Consider the following 15,854-nt stretch of genomic DNA (forward strand, 5'->3'; position numbering starts at 1 on the left):
TGAATTGCAAAAGCAGAACTAAAGATGCTAGCGCAAGGCACTCATCTTTAGCTGTCAAAATTTGTCTCAGAAAGCCATACAGCTTTTTTTACAGTCCCAGCCCACTCTATTTCATGAGTTCTACCCATTTCAGAATTTTATCCCCTCTCTATGCTTAAATGATCAACTAAAGTAGGTATTGCTAGAAGACACCTCTCAGTAGTTTATGATTTCTGTACAAGGAGAAAAGGAAAGGAAATGCTGCTATACACAGAAACACTCAAAGAGAAGTTTATCACAATTTAGTTTCAAAGTGGGTCACTTTAGCTGATTAACACCTGCATGGACAGTCTCAAAAGAAGGCACACAAGGAACTGCAAGATGAAGAAGGATGACTAATTTCTGGTGTGCATGTTTCTACACAACAGCATCTTACTTCTGCCAGAGGAAAAAACTGCTCTGAACTCAGAGTAGTATTCCCATATTCTTATTCAGAGTTAATATGGTCGTAATTCATTCTAATTCACTTAATGCTGGTAGGGAATGAAGCTAAACCATGCTAAAATGAATATAATTCCAAACAGAAAGTTTTCACATAGGGGTTTCCTTTCCTGTGACTTAGCTAATCCTCTTAAAATTCTTAGGTTTTTTATTAGTTTGGGTTTATATTCTTGAGTGTATCCATATAAATAAGACCCAGTTTGCTCTCAACTAAGATGAAAGTAAACAAGAATACAAGTTCATATGCGCTGGTTTGCAAAATGAAATACTTCCCAATTTCTAATGAAGATTAATGCTCCAATTTAAAAGCTCACTGTGGAAGAGAAAGGTTTGAAGAGTCCAATTACAGCAATACAGACTTCAAGCACATTACAAAAACATAGCAAGTTGCAAGAATACTTTGGGGTCTGCGTGATTGAAAAATCTTTACTGCCAACAAACACAGCTCAGAAAAGACTTAATAGCAAGTTTAAGTGTCTGACTTGTACCATATGCCTAGCACAGTGGGACCCAGACTGAGTGAAGTCTGTATATAGAAAAATGTAGATGTTAAATCATGACAGCAAGAACTGTTCAAGTCTTTCCATCTTACTGGTGCCCTTTGTGTTTTATTAGAATTTCTATGCATTTGTTATTAAAATACATCTGGCACAACACCAGGAACTTTGCTAGAAAGCCAAGAAGTTTCTGTAACCTCTAAAAATCAGTAGTTGAAGCGTTATAACTGATACTACAACCATCAGCTAGAGAGATATTAGTCTCTGAAAAGCGTCAGAATAAATTTTTTCTGGGCACAGGGTAAGTCTAGCACATAAACAGATTTCCATGCACTGACGCATGAGCCTTTTCAATGCTTACTTATCAGCTCCACATTGTGACCACATGGCATCCAGTTCTGAAAAACTTTATTGGCAAATGGTTTGGTTGGTTTTTTTTTCCTTCATAGCCCCATTCTATCTTGTCTGCTGATCTTTATTAACACAACTAAGATTTCAACCTGGCATCTCGTAGCCCAAATATCCTAAGGAATGGAAATATCACTTACAAAAAACTTACAAAAAGATGGACTTTTTCTCCATCTAATTCAGTAGACAAGTTTCTCTCACAGAGTTAAAGTTTCCTCCTGCTCAAGGAAAATTGCACTCTCTAGATGAAGCCATGGGAGACACTTGGTAGAATAATGTTGACATCACCACAAGTACTGCTTTGAAATTTATCTGCCTTACCCTTTACAGGATACAAAAGTAAAGACAAAAGGAAATACAGAGCCCTTCTTAGGTTGCGATCAAGTTTTCTCCTTCAACGTGTCTTACCATATTATACTTTAGTATGTGATTTTTATCAGGATTTTATAGATCCAGATTCCTGTGATTTACTGTTACATGCATATTAGGGAATAAAGCTAGCTCAAAAATTGTAATCAAACTTTTTAAAAATCTTTTCCAATGTCATTGTAAAGTATCTGCAACCACACAGGCTCTGCAGTCATTCCAGTGTATTGGCATGAACCCAGGCAAGTTAATGCCCAGGAGTACTGTCCTTTGGCTGACAGTCTACCAGTACTCTGGGGCTAGCAGAGCCAAGTACTCGCCTGTCTGTACAGTGAAGTAGGTCCCTTTCAGGGAGAGGAGGAGACTTCTGCTCTGTGAGGTCTCCAGACTGATATAAAGTAAGTTTTGAGTGCTGATTTAAAGATGGCCCCGACAAGACAGCTCCAAATCGTGCAACTGCTCTGGAAAAAGTACTCAAACTAACCCTCATGTCCTGCCATTGCTTCTCTGCTTCAAAAGATGCCGAAGGAAACAGACCTCTAAACACTTCATAAACATGCAATTTTCTGTTCTTACGCTATAACAAATTTGGAGCCCTATCCAGAGCAAAGCTTGACTTTTTATAGCATGTGCTGCAGGCATGAGAAATATGTCATATTTTATACACAACCACAAGGATGCATACTCCAACACATGGCACATAATGAAAAATAAAGTCAAAGTAATCTGTTCCCAGAATCCTGATTATTAACATACATTTGTTTTACTGTCTCACTAAAAAAAAAACCCACCCTGTAGATTCTCAGCTTTATAAAAGAAAAACATCATTTTATAGTTCTAATCCAAAACAGTAGTTTACTAGCGCTGTTGCATTGAAGGCTTCAAAATCTCTTTACTTTTTTCTTTTTTAGGGTGGGGGGTGTGTGTAAAATTAATCTTTCCAAGAAACTCTTTTAACGTGATCTCAGATATTCAGAAAAATAGAAATAAAAGCACTTGGAATATGGCTTCTCAAAGTAATTCTAGTAAAAAAAATGAAAATAACATGCACACTTGCCTCAAACTTCCACAACACATGTTTTTGTACAAGCACCAAATAATGTTGCACAGGACGTTCAGAATCAGGCAAATTCTGATAAGAAAACTTGTTAAACACAGTTTCCTCCACAGCCAGCCTGGAGTGGGGTGATCATGCCCAGTGGTGGGCAGCAGGCATTGCAGTGCAACCTCCAGCTCTCCAAAGCCATCACTCCAGTTAATGGGACATGGATAATGAATTCCATGAAGAAAAACCTCACGTTTCTAGGTCTTTCAGGAAAACACTGACAAAAGTCAGTATGACAAAAAGCAATTGCCATGAAACATACATAGATTTGTATTACACTGTTAAAAATATCTGGAAGAACATTAGAGTTTTTATTCACTATCAAGTATCTCACTGTTTAGAAACTACTCAGTTAACACAAGCCAACTTTCAAAATCAAATAGAATTTGGGACATCATTCATTCATATGTAGGATTTTTTCATCTTCCTTTTTGCCTAGATGAGAAAGAATATTGGAAATATATTATTTATTCAATACTATAGCATTACCCCAGTAGTACTGGGGTACTGTTCGGGGGGGGGGGGCGGGGGGGAAGGAAACACTTGATTTTTCTGCAGGTTTTTCTTGTAGCTAGTTTACTTCACAGCTACTTGTGGTCACACTCCTTTAAAAGTAATTTCCAAGATCACAATAAGCTAACAGCACATTTACCTATTTGCATATATTGAAAAATAATAACTAAAGATCAGTTACTTAAAACACAATAAATTGTGGGCTTGTCATTAAAAAATTAAGCATGAAATACTTTTAATTGTTTACAGGTGTAGTGCTGTTCAAAAGCTGGTATTCTTACAATCTGGGTCAGGCAGAAGTTATCTTAAACATGGTTCCAGTTAGTGTCTGATGCATACAACATGGAAACACAGAACAAAGTTTCCAGCGACCAAGTAAGCATGATTCTGCACAGAGTGTCTAACTCTCAGATTAGGAGTAAATTCTTGTGGCAGAAAGAGAGCATGATTGCCACAAGATTTTAATTTCCTTGCCCCCAAATGTCAATCTCATAATCCAGAACAAGTGACAGCTGCTTCCCATCTAAAAAGCTTTAAAATAAAAACTACTTTGTTTTCTGAACAAAACTATAAACCTGATAACATAAGAAAGCAGAATACTTGGGGAATCTCAAGGTGGCCCAAGATCATCAAAAGCTATCACACAAGATCACACAAAAGCTATCAGTGTCCAGGCTTGTAGGTTAAGTCTCAAAGAGGGGATGCAAATTCTTGTCACAGCTCTACATTTTCTCAGCTCATAGAACTGTGGGCCAAATGTTTGGCAAATTAAATTTCCACACTCCTCCTGGTGCTAATTCAGTGATAGCTTCCTTTTCTGGTCACATTTTTATTAGGTTTTGGCCGATTTCAGAAATGAAGGACTAAACTTTAAAAAAATTTTCTTGATCTTAAAGTTTATGACAATGTTGAATGAAGCCATCTTAAAACATAACATTATATATAAATTTTGTTGCAATGCAATGTTTCTTTAATTTCAATAGCAGGTAAGCATTTGATTCATATTCCTTCTCTACACATCAAAAATTAAGGCCAAAAATACCAGGGCCTACCTTTGTAACAATTCATTCCATCCTTTTGATGGACACTTTATAGCTGCCTTTAGTGTTACATACTACTACAAAATTCTGCTGTGATATCTGTTCTCCATGTTTTTGTATTACACTTGCAACACCAAACTAGCTTCTTCAAAGACAGCATTTAATAGTAATTTTCCCCCAGCTCTCTTGCTGATTTTTGCCACCTCACCAGTTTGTCACCATCTAACTAACCAGAGCAGCCTACTGGACTTGTGTCAGGTGACCTCTCCTTCCACATAAATTACATTCACTCCTTCAGTCTTCTGTGCTCATTTTCTTAAGGTTGTCATGTCTCTGTTTTGACATTCTTCATGTTCTCTTCCCAAAACCACCAGTCTGCCTTATGCTTTCCTGTATACATAGGACTGCCATAATTTGGATATATTTCTTAAACACAGTGTGTGGCACCTGACATTTCTCATATTAAAAATACCATGTTACATAGCAGACAAAATTGGAACTTATTCCACCTGAGTTCTATTTCAGCAATTCTGGCACACATTTGGAAAAAAGCAAATAATTCAGTGCAGAAATACTGAGCACATGATCCCACGGAGGTTTTTCTATACTACAAAATACACAATATAGAAAAAGAAATTAAAAACTATTACTGAAAATTGAATACAAAAATGGCTGTATCTTGCAGGCAAGTCCCTAGTACCTATTCTGTTTGAGCAGGGGCACACCATGCCTTTAAGGACACCATCCTAAGCAGCTGTGATTTACATTCTTTTGCCATGATCTCACTTGATTTAGTTGCAAAGGAACATTTTGCACTGTTGTGCCTGGAGCCTGACACAGTAGACAGTCGCCTCTTGACCACCAGACATCCACCTGATAGCCATAGATTTGAGCCAGGAAGGGTTACATGAAAATGGCAACAGAATCTTACCTTCTGGCCTTTGATCCCAGGTGGCCCTGGAAAGCCTATGGGGCCTGGATCACCCTGTACAATGAAAACATCCAGAATCACTATATTTCACTGGAACATGATGCAGGGCTATAAACACATAAAACTTCATATCTTCTCTACAATCTTGGACATCTGGTATGAAGTAACTAATGTTGTTTTATCAGGTACAGATTTTTTTTTTAGAGGAAGAAAATTGAAAAGGCAACAGTTCCTCAACTGCAGCCACCTGGTGCAATGTGCATGCTCCTGTGTCACACAACATGGCCAAATCATGGCTGGAACAGACTTTGTTCACAACCTCACAACACTTACTTTTAGTCAACATAAATGGGAGTGAAGAAGGTATACAATTTTTGAGGTAATCCTTCCCTCGGAAGCAAGTGGTTTCACCTCAAGTTAATATATATATTTAACTATTACTGTTTATTGTTTGTGTTACTGTTAAACCAACAATCCCCAACCAGGAATCAGAATACTATTATGGTATGTGCTGCATAAAACATGGTGTAAATCTAATCTGTGTAAAAGACAAGATGAATGATGCATGTAGACAAAGGTGTTACAGTGGCATATGGCTACTCTCATTCAAGTTCTTTAAACCTTGCAACTACACGATGGCATACATGAATGACAATTAGAGCATCTCAAATACTAGGGAGCTAGAAAAAGATGCATTTTCTTAAGGTTGTTGCAGTGGAGGACAAGGGAAGTTTGTTTCAGTTCTTTTTTCCATGCTCAGGACTGACAGTGGAGAGATGCCCTCTTTCAGGATGTGGGCACAAATTCAAATGCAATGAGTCAAGGATCGGATCCTGGAAGTGAGTTAGCATCAAAGTAAATTCAAGTCCATTACTTAGGGTGAGAAAATTTGACTTGGGTGAAAAATTGAGCGCTGTAAAAATGCCTATCAATCCCATATTTTTTGGATTATGGACGCATTCTACATGTATTTAGGTGTAGGTCGTACATATATATGGGTGGGCTTTAGAATGTTCTGTGGTAGCTTGGGCCCATGACAAAGAAAATACCTTGAGTTTCAGGTGGATATGCATAGCTCACAACACTGATTAGATTGCCAAAAGCAAAAGCTGGTTAGCTTAAAATAATGTTGCTATTTCTACAAAAGCTGCACTTCAATTTCTTATCAGTGCATCAACAGACAGATTTCTGAATTTTACTCAGCAACCCTTTAACACTGAAAATATATATCTGTGAATTTTAGGGTTTGACAAAACGTATGCATTAGAAAAATAATGTTATTTTATGTACATATGAACAGCAAGTAAACAACAGTTATCTGCTAATGCTTGCTTCATTAAGGAGAGCAGTCCTGGACCCCTACAGTGTTTTCCACTTAGTACAAACGTTCCACAATTGAACTACTAGCAAATGCTCTTAATAAAACTTAGTATAAATACAAGATATTCTGAAAGATATGGGGTAGGCTAACACATTAGAATGCAAGCATGCAATTACATTTTTAGCATTATCACATTGATTTCAAAGTTTCATACATAGTCAGTAGATTTGCATTATAAAAATGAAATATCACAAGCTTTCAAGCCCACAATTTCTATGAAGAATCGTTTTAAATGTTTATACTCAAATATTTTTGGCAGAGAGAGCAAATACTAGTTTGGCTAAAGCAGCTTAGGAGGAATTAGGAGAAAAAGCTTCCGAAGTAAAAGGACAAATCCTAGCATTGGGAATCTCTTAAAAAAAAAAAAGTTGTTAAATACAATAGGACACACAATGATGTGTGCACTTATCACCACATTTTGTCTTATACAACTTTCTGTACTAACACAAGGTACTAAAGAAAACTGAAATCTGTACTTTGTTATATCATTGTGAACAGAACTCAATTTAATTGTTCTTCAAGTATTTCCCTTTTAAATTCTTTAAATTTTATTTTTATAAATGAAATAAAATATACAATTTAAGTTTCAGCTTTGAATATAATTTTTATTTGTCTTTGGTTAATTACATCACTTCTGTCTGCACTGGTCAGTCTCACATGATTAAGTGTCAAAATACACCAGCAGCAAAGTAAATACAAAACATCGTGCTGTTATAACTTCTCTGACTATCAAACAAGACTTCAACAAAAGAACGGTACGCACAAAACATTTTTTCTGTAATTAAGAAAATATTACCTTTTCGCCACGTTTTGCCCGTCCTGGAGAGAATCCTGGGTCTCCTTTAGGGCCCTGTTGCAAGGAAATTAAGCTCATTAATATCTCCAGGGAAGAGACTTTTTAATAACATCTGTGGAAACAAATATTTTCACTGTTATAGCAACACAAGGAGGAATGCTCATATAAAATGTACTTGTTATTATAGATTTGCTTTCTCAATTTTTTCAGTCAAGAACTACAACAAAATATAAGTGTGAGTTCACATCAAAATGAGATTTATGTTTTCCAAATTTCAGTATGGCACAATGATATTTGATAAGAATATTTTATTGCTAAATCAGAGCTGGATTACAGCAAATACACCAGCTGAAATGCCCTCCCCATGTCTCCACCTCTTCAGGGCACCACCTATTCCCTGAATCCTGTGCCATGTTATCAGACTGCATCACTGCATTGATTATAACCTTATTCAGGCTTCATCATTGCATCACTTATAACCTTGTCCAGGGTTCCTCAAGCTCAGTACCTGCCCCACACAGCACAGACATTGCGGCTGGGAAGGACAGAGCTATAAACACACAGCAAAGGCCCCTGTTGAATTATGAGTTACTTCCTATCAGATGATACAGTTCATCGTTCTTGGCCAGGAATTGAGGTCTGCACTCAAGACTAGGCCACAGAGAGGGGAAGGACACTGCCACACCAATCTCCCCTATTTCTAATCCCTGCTGCCAGAGCCCACCACCACACGAAGTGCCAGGCGCTGCAGGTCAACACACCATGGAGGCCTGGGGTCTGCCGCAGTCAGGGAGCCAGGGCTGGTCAGGACCAGCAGAGCCTGGTAGCCGGCCCTGCAGAGCCATCAGCCACAGACAGCTTTGCCACCACTGACCCGCACCCCTCGGTCAAAATGGCACCTCCGGAGACAGCCCTGGGTGAACTGTGGACTGCTTCATGCTGACTGAGCAGTCACCTGGGGAGTTCCCAGAGCCATAGGCCGAAACCATAGTCATGGACCAATAACTGAAAATACAGTAATTGAAGAGGAAATGGGGAACCCCTTGGTCTAATTCATACTAAAAGTTACATGCAAAAGGCACCGTAACATTTCATTGACCTGTTTATATGAACAGCACAGGCTACAACAGTGCTCTTGATTTCAAAGCTGTAGAGTAATGCTGGGTGTTACTCGCAAGCATCAAGATCTACTCCTCTCACTCAAAAATACGTTTTATGGAACACGCTACAATTAAAGTTATCCCACAGCAGCACTAGATTAAAGATGGTATGTGCCCTTCCATTGAAAGGGCACTAAAGCTGGGAAAAACAGCTGGTTAGACATTGCTAGCACAATCCCACTCAGGGGCAACGCTGGCTACTCAGAGGGATATATAAGAGACTTCCTGAGGGTCAGCCATTTCACACCTCTAAGTGTCCTGGCTCTTCCTTGAAATGCCATGGGGCCTGACCCTCCTCCTGTGTTCGATGCTGCAGATCAGGGGTTAGCCTTCCCTCCACAGTTAAATTTGGATGTCTGAGGCCACTTGAGAAACTAACCCTGGTGAATACTAAAGAAATATTTGCCTGGAAACATGGCAAAAAGAATCTCATGTTAAATTCATGTGTCAGGTCACAGAAAACACCGCTCTTCAGCATGGCAGGAGTTATCAGAGTATTTTCCAGCTGATTTACCTTTTGGAAGGTAAATAGTTATATTCCTTGAACAACTCCCATCTGTCTTCTGCTTCCATTTCCAATGCAGGCATATTAAAATAAGACTTGTAATAAAATTGTGATAAGCTCTGGTTAGTTAAAACACAGGCCTTCTGATAACTTGCCCACTGCCTTTCCTTTCCCTTACAAGCACAATTAATTCCTTATTGTTTTTAATCTAAAAACCAAACAACCATAGTTATGCATGGCCTTTGGTTGTGGATTAGCAACACGTCACCACAGGTCAAGATGTGAGGCTAAAATAAAGCTCTTCATTATTTAATCTATGTAACATTACAGTGTAGTTAGAACAGTGCCAGAATCCACAAACTGGATTTTCTTAACTAATCCATTTTTCAGAGAGGCAGGAACACAGCCAAACCTCATGAATACTTTTGAATGATTTTAAAAAACACCCATCAACTGCTTATCAGAAATTAAACACTGAGGACATCAGCTGTGGGTTGGAACAGCTAGCACACCCTCAGGGCCAGGTACTATACTGTAAGGGCATTAGCTAGTGTTGTTCCATGCTTCAAAAACAAGTGCAATAAACAATGCTTCAGCACAGGAGGGAAAAAACACATGCATCTCAAAGGCACAATAAAATGCTGCATTAATTTACTGTCAGAAAATTGTTCTAACTTGTCTGTAATGTCAAGATCAAACAGAAGCGTGTTTTGTTTCAGTTTACATAGTCAGCATGGGTCAACCTGATCTTCATGGTCAAAACTTGGCTAATTTTTATTTAAAAACAAAAGTGTTTCAGAAGTGTTTCAATACTAGTATTGAAAGAATAATTTATAGTCTAACAGAAATAAAAGAGATTGCTAAGCACCTAGTAATGTATACTTTTTTTTATACATATATAAAATATATATTGGTACATACCAACACATACAATTCCTTCTATTCTTAAAAATCTATGAGACTGCTACAGAACTGATCAGAATTATGATCCAGTGGAGGGGGAAAAATACATTATAAAACAAATCCTAGGAGTAATTGGTTACAATCATTTTCCTAGTGATATATACAGCCAGCATAAATATTGTAAAAATTAATTATGAATCTCTATAGTTCATACAGAACTAGATAATAACAAAAGCACACATACGAAATAGTCACTTGGTTTTACAGTGTTTTACACAGAGCTTTATTAAATTTCTTTTTATGTCCTCAAGCAGTTTTTAACACCTGTCATGACAGGTCAGATTCCTGCCATTAGGAATCGTACTAAAACAAATCATGGTTGCTGCTGTTTTTTTCCTAACAGATCTATCAAATTGTTCAAACTAAATATGAGTTGAAGGCATTCTACAACTGCACAAATCTGTCAAATCTATTTAAAGGGCCTATGTTACACAAGGTTGAAGGATTTTATTTGAGCTTCCAGTCTAGTATTTTTGCTTCAGTTTCAAATACCACATCCATAAATCTTCATAAAATTATTCTAGCATATTAATCAAATAATAATGTCTGAAATAGTAGAATATTTAAATATTAAAGGTTGGGCACTGATAAACAAGAAGAATTTATAGAGAAAAAGTCAATTTTTTCTTCCTTTTTGTTATTAAAAAAAAAACAACCCAAGGCAAAAGGTTACAGCAACTAAATGTTTATTCTCACTTACATTCCAGTCTATCAAAGAGGCTGAGCTGATTTACAGGAACTCTTTTGGGAAGTACAGACTACTTGCATGGCTAACAGTTTCCAGGACATCATTCTGCACACACAAGGTTTGGGTTTTTTTCCTCTGAATAAACTGCTGTTTTGTTTTGAAGTTCAATTTGATGGATTACATTTAATTAAAATATGTTTATAGTAATAGTCTCCATCTGTAAACCAAAGAATGCCAATTGCTTCTATTATAGGAAACAGTTCTGGGGCTTCTAAAAAGTCATTAAGAAATTCATGTACTTACATGGCAACATGGATCAGTTAACTCACCTTTGGACCTGGCAATCCTGGCAAACCTGGATTACCATGTGGTCCTGGAATACCCTATAAAAAAAACCACAAAAATATTTTAGAAAGAGTGGGATTATTCAGTACTCCACTGAACACATGTCAATCGTTCAGAGAATCATTTTACTGCATCATTATTGCTTTTAAAAGCAAGCCATAGTTGGGATTTTCAAAGGATTCTCAAGAAATAAAACATGCACATCTTCCTAAAAAAATTAAAATTGAATCCTTCCCTTTCTTTTAAAAAAAAAAATCCTCAGTTTCTATTGTCTTTGAGTAATTCTTAACAGGTAGTTGGCACACAGTTACCGCAATGCTGCTCTCCAGATACAAAACTTGGAGGCATAGGATAAAAATTAGAAAAATCACATTCTGAGGTACCCAGCTATACACTACACTGCAAAGAGAAGGAAGTGGATCAGTTCTCACTGATGACTCAAAGCAACGTACTCCACCTTCTCTAAACAAATCACAGATGAAAACCCTTCAACAACTCAATTCGCCCACAGCCAGTGTGGAAAATGGGCTTCTTACTAAAGGATTTGGACTTAAACCATTCCAGGAACAGAACAGGCTATCAGGACTATCTACGTCTTCCAGGGTAAGTTTCTGTTCCTGCTATACACTCAGCAATCCTCACTCCTTGACAAACTGCACATTAGGGAAAATATTTGTTGCAATAGCTGTCAGCAGCTATTCATCTTCCAAACACTGAAGGACTAAACTGGTGAAAACCTATCCCTGGTAAGTTGGCAACAAAGCTTTTGTTGAATTCACCAAGACCAAAATTCCACCCAAACCATTAATCCAAATACCAAAAAAAGAATCCTTTTCAGCTTTCTCATATATTCAGTGGTCATACAATAGATAAACGCAGTGTTTGTCTTTCCCTCATATGAGACTGAATTTACCGGTGATACCTTGCAGTAACACTGAAAGCTGTATCTGTTAAATGCTCCCTCTCACTAATGACAACATTGACATAACTCCACAGAAACACTAATCACGTGCTGTTTGAGAGAGTACTTTGTATACTGGTAACTTTGGAGGCACCCTCAGTGATTTAGGAGAAGGAAAACAAATAGAAAGTGTCAACATAGCTGCAGTGCTGAAGTGGCTCTTAGCTTTTGCTGCTTGCAGTATGATCATCTTGGGGCACAGTACTGCAACACAGAGGTACAAAAGTATCCTTGTGAAATAAACTGGGGGAATTTCATCTCATCACTGACTGATTCTGAAATTGCTGAAATTTAATTTCTGAGAAACTCAGAACAAGCCAAGACACTTAGAAAGCCTTAACCGTCAGATGGACTTCTCTGCCATAGAATTAGAGATCAGCATCAGTTTTTAATGTAAATCTCTAACCATTAATCGGGCATTGATACCACGCCCAAAGTGTCCAACCCATGTGAATCTCTGTCAGGATCAGGTTTGGACACACAGCCAAGAGACCCAGAAGAAGGCCTGCGCAACACAACTCTGCACTCTGCTGCTTCCCTTCGACACCTCAAGTCACATTTCAGGACTGTAAATGGAAAACAGAAGTTGTAGTGCAGATGGGTATGTGGTGAACTTTGCATCAACAGGACTTTATTTGCTTTTTGGCTCAAAAAACTCCTCTATCGTACAATGTATCTTCACTAGCTGTACTTGCTCAAATTTATCAGTATTGTGCAAACTAAAGAGCACTGACATTTAAAAAAATTATTTCTTAGGTCAAATAGTTTCATAGGATTTCTTGGTCCATATAAATATGTATTTTAAACTCAGAACTACTGGTAAATATTCACCTTGGACATTTCCGTGCTTTTTCAGGCACCCTATTGTAAGCTGTCTCCTCACACTGGAAAACATGCGCTACTCAATAATTCATCTGGAAAACTCACAGTAAAGCACTGTGCTCTTAAGTACTCTACACCTGTAAAAAAAAACCTGCAGGGGGAAAAAATCCCACCAAACAAAAAAAGCCCAACAAAAAAAACCCCACCCAAACCAAAAACTGAGCAAGACGCTGATATTTCAGCAATAGGCATGGCTTTCAACATAAGCAGCCTCCTCTAAACTAAAGACAGCTTCCCACTTGTGAGGATCTACTTGGGTACGTGGAACCCTGCCTGCAATGCAGAAGCATCCTCAACAAAGGCACTTTGCAACATAAAAAGAAGAGTTGTAGAAACTGTCAGCTCGTATGTAGAAAGGTAATTTGAAAAAAGAACCCGAGAAGTCAGGAAGATATGGATTCAAAGGAATGCTTTTAAATGTGTCCTGTCCACTCCCTTATCTCCAACTGCTCTAAAGCACCAGTTTTCAGCCCTCTTGACCAGCGTACTTTCCTACCCAGTCAGAGCAAGATTTGAAAGCCAGCAAAGCACAGGATGTTCAACACACTATTGAGCAGCAGCTTGTTTAAACGTTCCTCAAAGGCTGAGTCAAAGCTCCTTCCACACATCTGCTGAGCCTTCGTATAAACTACTCCCTTATCTCCCACTTGTGATTTGCCAAGGTGAGCACAGTCCAGCCGTAACCACTTATATCCCCAAACACCATGGCCCAAAATCTTCTATGCAAAAAATACTAACCTGTTTCCTCCAGTCACCCTTCTCCTAAAACTCCTCCAATCAGCTACAACCACAGGGACTCCTCGAGCTTTTTTTTGTGTATGTACACAATTGTGCAAGCACAGATTTACCATAGAGGATTTACCCTCCTTTGCCCAGCCAACTAGTCCCTGCAGTGGCACAGGCTTCTGCCATGCTCTTGGCAGCCGGGGCACAGGTTTCTGCTCACTGCAGCAAAGCCTGTGCTCTGTCCCCTGGCACAGGGCAAGGCTGCTGTCCCTGCTCAGGTTGGGGTACACCTACGTACCACTCCTTTTATTAAGATGCTGCAACACAAGAGACTAAACCAGATTTTTGGGAGTGGTCGTCCCGCCCCCCCCCCCCCGCAATAGTTAATTTTGTATCCACTGCCTGTTCCTCTGTGGCCATGGCATGCATTGCGCAGTCCCCCTCATTCCAAAAACAAACGAACATGACCTTAGATTGCAGCAGATGGGAGCAGCATGGAAAAAACTGAAAGTTAATATTGCAAGCAGCAAAAGCTAGGTACAAACGTAACAATGCTCTGTGTACGCACCCATACACAGAATTAACTATGTTGGAGTCTCACAGCAGGAAAAAAACCCTGTTTGATTTGCCTTAATATTTGGCAGATAAACTAAAGTAAGAATCATACACTTTCATAATCACTAAGCATAAAGTTGAGGAAAAGATTATCTGTGACCTGCCTAGAGCTACAAAAGAACATAGCTGTTTTACTCACCCGAGGACCCCTCTTTCCTGATGGACCAGGTAAACCTGGAGGACCTGGAGGACCCTGATGATAGAAAATCAAAACAATTGAGGCTAAAAGCCAACAGAAGGACAGTATCACAAGTCTGAATCAGACCAGTTGTTCCAACTGATGACTTTCTGCTTGTGCAGACCTTCTCAACTTGAAAACCAATTCCCAAACTACAAGCATGTGTGGTTTTAACCTGGCTCTAAATCAGATTTCTGTTTAAAAAGTATCTTATGTCAGAGGAATTTGAGCTAACAATCTAGATAGTAACTTTTACTTAAGTGCATTTGCATTAAAGGAAGAAGAGATCAGTTCAAGGATTAGAAACAAGGAAGCGCAGTGTATTTCGAAACAAAGAATACAGAATAATTAAGCATTTTTAATAAGTATGCTGGCATGCCAAACACATTTTAGAAAAGTCAGAGGTAACTGTGAAAAAATGACATACCACATCACAGAAAAGATAGACATGAAATAGAAAAAAAATAATCACGGACAACTGATTGGTCAGCCCTTGTATATATTGAATGTAATTCTTTTTAAAGAAAAAAACAGATTTTTTTTTAAAATGCTAGTATATAACCAGATGTATCTTTTGCAAATAAATTAGATTATTCGCCACTATAAGAATATTAGACAGTTTACCACCCTCTATACACCTAGTTGATTTGACCATAGAAATCTATCCTTTTCTGTATGCAATTGCTGTTCACATTCAAAGCCCCAGGATCTACTTTATTGTACTCAAATACAAATGCAAGCTCTAGCCTAAAATCTGCACTAGTTTATATTATACTTCATCTACCACAGTCGAGTCCTAAGAAGACATGGGGTATTCTTAACAGTGAATTCAGCTCCCATCCAAATGCCAGCACAGCAAGTCTCAGCTTTAAGAGAAACCAAGTACAACCACCACAAGGGAAGATGGGCATCCAAAAAGTCAGACCTCACAAAGGAGGTCAGTTGATGATAGCAGGAAGGGATTCAACTAGCACTCTCACCCAGGCTTCCTCATACTCATGTGTTGCATATATACTACAGCCTCTCAGCTGAGGCACTAGGCAAACACTGAATGTCATACTGCCCATCACCATCCCCTGGCAGGGATACCAGGAAAATCAGAAGGGCAACTATGGGAACTGAAATTGCCAACCCCCAGGCTTTGAAAAAAAAAAAAAAAAAAAAAAAAAAAGGCTAAAAAAAGAGAAGAGAAAAAAGACAAACACCCTTTAGGGTTTTATTAACAACCAACAAATCATTTTATTAAGACAAAAGCTGCTTTTTTAAAAATCTAAAGTTTTGCGGAAGTGATATTTCTTTTTCCTTGGAAAGATA

The 15,854-nt window shown here is 38.3% G+C and overlaps 1 protein-coding gene across 1 annotated transcript in view; it reads right to left on the minus strand.

Moving 5' to 3' along the window:
- COL24A1 (collagen type XXIV alpha 1 chain) overlaps positions 1 to 15,854 on the minus strand; it is a 149,685-nt gene that overhangs the window by 112,750 nt on the left and 21,081 nt on the right. The window contains 4 exon segments of the mRNA XM_075759848.1: positions 5,341 to 5,394; positions 7,518 to 7,571; positions 11,163 to 11,216; positions 14,502 to 14,555. Coding sequence (XP_075615963.1) covers positions 5,341 to 5,394; positions 7,518 to 7,571; positions 11,163 to 11,216; positions 14,502 to 14,555 — 216 coding nt within the window.

This window comes from Balearica regulorum, chromosome 8 (assembly GCF_011004875.1).
Source record: "Balearica regulorum gibbericeps isolate bBalReg1 chromosome 8, bBalReg1.pri, whole genome shotgun sequence".
NCBI lineage: Eukaryota > Metazoa > Chordata > Aves > Gruiformes > Gruidae > Balearica > Balearica regulorum.